Source organism: Wasmannia auropunctata, unplaced genomic scaffold, assembly GCF_000956235.1.
Source record: "Wasmannia auropunctata unplaced genomic scaffold, wasmannia.A_1.0 LD335994.1, whole genome shotgun sequence".
Taxonomy (NCBI): Eukaryota; Metazoa; Arthropoda; class Insecta; order Hymenoptera; family Formicidae; genus Wasmannia; species Wasmannia auropunctata.
The window spans coordinates 259,012-262,267 of record NW_012026896.1 but is presented as its reverse complement, the minus strand read 5'-3'; the positions used below and the strand labels follow the sequence as shown (position 1 = coordinate 262,267).

Genomic DNA, 3,256 nt, shown 5'->3' with positions numbered 1-3,256 from the left:
ACAATTTAATCTAAATTTATTTAAATATATACACTAACAATATAACCTATATTTATACTAATCTAATTCAATAAATGTGGTATATCGGTGATATGTGATTAAATATATAATTAATACTAGCAGAACAACAAACTATATATTTACGTTGTTATATATATATATATATATATATATAACATCCAATGATATGTTATTATATATATAAATGAACAAATGAATACATACAAAAGACAAGGCATTAGCAATACTGCTGCTCTGAAGCATTTCTAACTGAAATGAAATAAGATATTGAAACATTAATTTACGAAAATTGTGTATATTATGAGCTATATGAAATGAAATATGACATGCCTATTTCGAATCAAAGTATATGAAGATATATATAAAATTTATATCATGTCTGTCTATATATATATATCCATATAATAATAATAATAATAGCTACATTGCACACATACATGCAATTGGGTATTATATATATAATAGATGATATAACATGAACAATGAGTACATATAAAAAGCAAGGCGCAAGCAATACTGCTGCTGTGAAGCCTAACCAAAAATAAGAGATTGAAACAATGATTTATGAACATCATAGAATGAGCTGTATGAAATATGATACGTCTGTTTCCAATCAAAGTATATGAAGATATGTAATTTATATCTCGTAATCTATGTCTGTCTATATATATATATATATATATATATATATATATATATATGTGTGTATATATATATATGATATTAATACTAATAGTAAATGTATTATATACATACAATTGGATATTATATATAATAGATGATAATATATAAATGAAAGATGTACATGTATAAAACGAGGCACCAACAATACTGCTGCTAAAGCCTAAACCAAATGAAATAAGTTATTAAGACAATTATTTACAAAAAAAAAACGTAGGATGAATGCGATAAAACCACGATATGCCTGTTTCCAATCAAAATATGTGAATATATATAATCTATATCATGTCTGTCTATATATCCATATAATAATAATAATTATAATGATATATAATAACTGGATATGTATAATTGGACATTATATATAATAGACGATAATGTATAAATGAAGGATGAAGCGTGAAAAGGCTCTAGCAATATTACTGCTATGAAGCCTAACTATATAATGAAATAAGAGATGGACCGAAACATAGAAATAGAAATATAGAAAATTGTAGGAGATAAAAATTACGTGTGATGAAACATGATCATGGAGGGAGAAAAATATGTAAATGTGCTGCAGCAATATTTTAATTCCTGCCACCTATATTATTCGTAAGGCAAAGCGGCATGAAAGGAGTATGTCAAATTGGGAAAATTTTATGGTACAAAACCAATCGTCGTGAAACTTGACACAGACACCTGATATCTTCGATAATGATGATCAGCTGCAAATCGAAGATCTTGCAGTGAGGGAGTAAAAGAGGCAGAAGAGAATACTACTGATTTTAATGATTATGGACATCGGCAAAGAAGACAAAGAAAATGAATGAAAATCAAACGATAAAGTAAAGGGCAATGAGCCAAAGTCAGATCGGTGTTTACAAAAATTCCATGTATTAGGAAATTAAAAATGGATAAAATCCTGCCATTACTAATTGTCCATTTTATCAAATTGTATGGCAGAGGCACACTCCCCATTTATGTAGCCGGCAAAGCTGCAGTGTTTGTGAGGGGCCATGAACAACGGGTTCACGAACAACGTTATTCTATTGCCAAAGTAAAATTGTATGAGTGGCAAATGGGCACTGCCGCCATACGACCCACCAGACCCTGGTCTTCATATTTTACCTTATATCTGTGTCAAGTTTCATGACGATTGGTTTTGTACTACAGAATTTTCCCAATTTGGCATGTTTCTTTATGAATTGAGATGCAAAGGATAGAAGAATCAGAGACACTGATTAGATTCGCCGAATTAAAAAACGGTGCATATTTTTTAAAAATTCTTTTCAATAATCTTATCTTTCAATTATTCAATATGTATATGTGTTTGTATATATCTAATTTATTTGAACAAAGCTTGTGATATAAGCGAGAAGGACGATCATAATTTAAATTTAATTTAAAATAGGAAACTCGCAGCGGACATATTATAAATTCGCATTTGTAATTCTCACAGCTATTACCGTACGTGTACAATCTCACCCGCGAGGTTGATATATCTTTATAAAAATTAATGCATCTAAGTGCATTTTCGACGCTTAGGTGGACCTGTTGCTTTTGCTCGATCTAGAACTTTGTCTAGGGCTTTCCGGCGCTTCGTTTTGAGACAAATTGTAACGACCGTCGTCGTAGCAACGTTGCTTCAAAACGACGCATCGCAAAGTCGTAGATCGTGAATCCGTTTAAGGACACCTTACTTAGAGACGCGTTTCGGGCTAGAGCAGGTGAATGAAGAGACGCGAGGGACATAATAACATTCGAACCTCAATGTACGTCGTAGACAATAGATCGATAGAGAAACGTAATGTGTGTTGAAGAAAGAAAACAAGAATTTTTAGTACTTAATTATAATAATTACAAAACGAGAGCAATATCGGGCGTTGCGCGTCTGGACGCTTTCCTGGCGCGCACCTCTCTCCCGACAGAAACGAAAATCGGTCACGGCGAGCTCCCGGTTGTCTTGCCGTCATCGGCGACAGCAAAAAACAAAAAAACAAAAATGCGACTCGACATCATGGATATCGTCATCGTATAAACGTTACATTTTTATGTCCTTCGCAGATCTTAGGCCTGCAAAATAAGAGAGCGCAAGCAGGACCGTAAGGAGCACTTACCCTTGTTTCCCGGACACCCGGATCCTCACGATACCAACGCGCCTTTACGAGCTTGTACGAGAGAAATGGGAATTCTTTGCGCCTTCGAAGTAGGAGGGTGGTGTGAGGGAAGGGAGCCCGAGACACATTTCGTTGATATCGTTGCTGTAGAGCGCGTTTGATCGGGCGTCGACCAAAGAGAAAAATTGTAACGTTCGGAGCGTTAACTTCCGATGGGGACTGTGTCGATTTCCTTTCTTCTCCGTGTACTTCCGTGTGTATACCTCCCGCCTATCCCCTACACCGTAGCGTTCCTACGAATCAGATACACGGAGATACACGCCGTGTGTATTGATTCACGCTACGGTGCCCTCATCACCGACGGCTCCGTAATCCGATTACGGCCGCTAATTGCACTTCTCCTTATATTTATTGGCGTTTTTTTTTCTCTTGTCTCCTCCCTTTCTCTCCTCCCC

General features: G+C 35.0%; 1 protein-coding gene across 1 annotated transcript in view; it reads left to right on the top strand.

The window, feature by feature from the left end:
• Positions 1-3,241, top strand: part of LOC105453796 (protein kinase C) — an 11,878-nt gene extending 8,637 nt beyond the window's left edge. Inside the window, exon 10 of the mRNA XM_011696001.1 lies at positions 2,749-3,241. Coding sequence (XP_011694303.1) covers positions 2,749-2,755 — 7 coding nt within the window. The 3' untranslated portion in view covers positions 2,756-3,241. The remainder of the gene's footprint in view (positions 1-2,748) is intronic.
• The last annotated feature ends 15 nt before the right edge of the window (positions 3,242-3,256 follow it).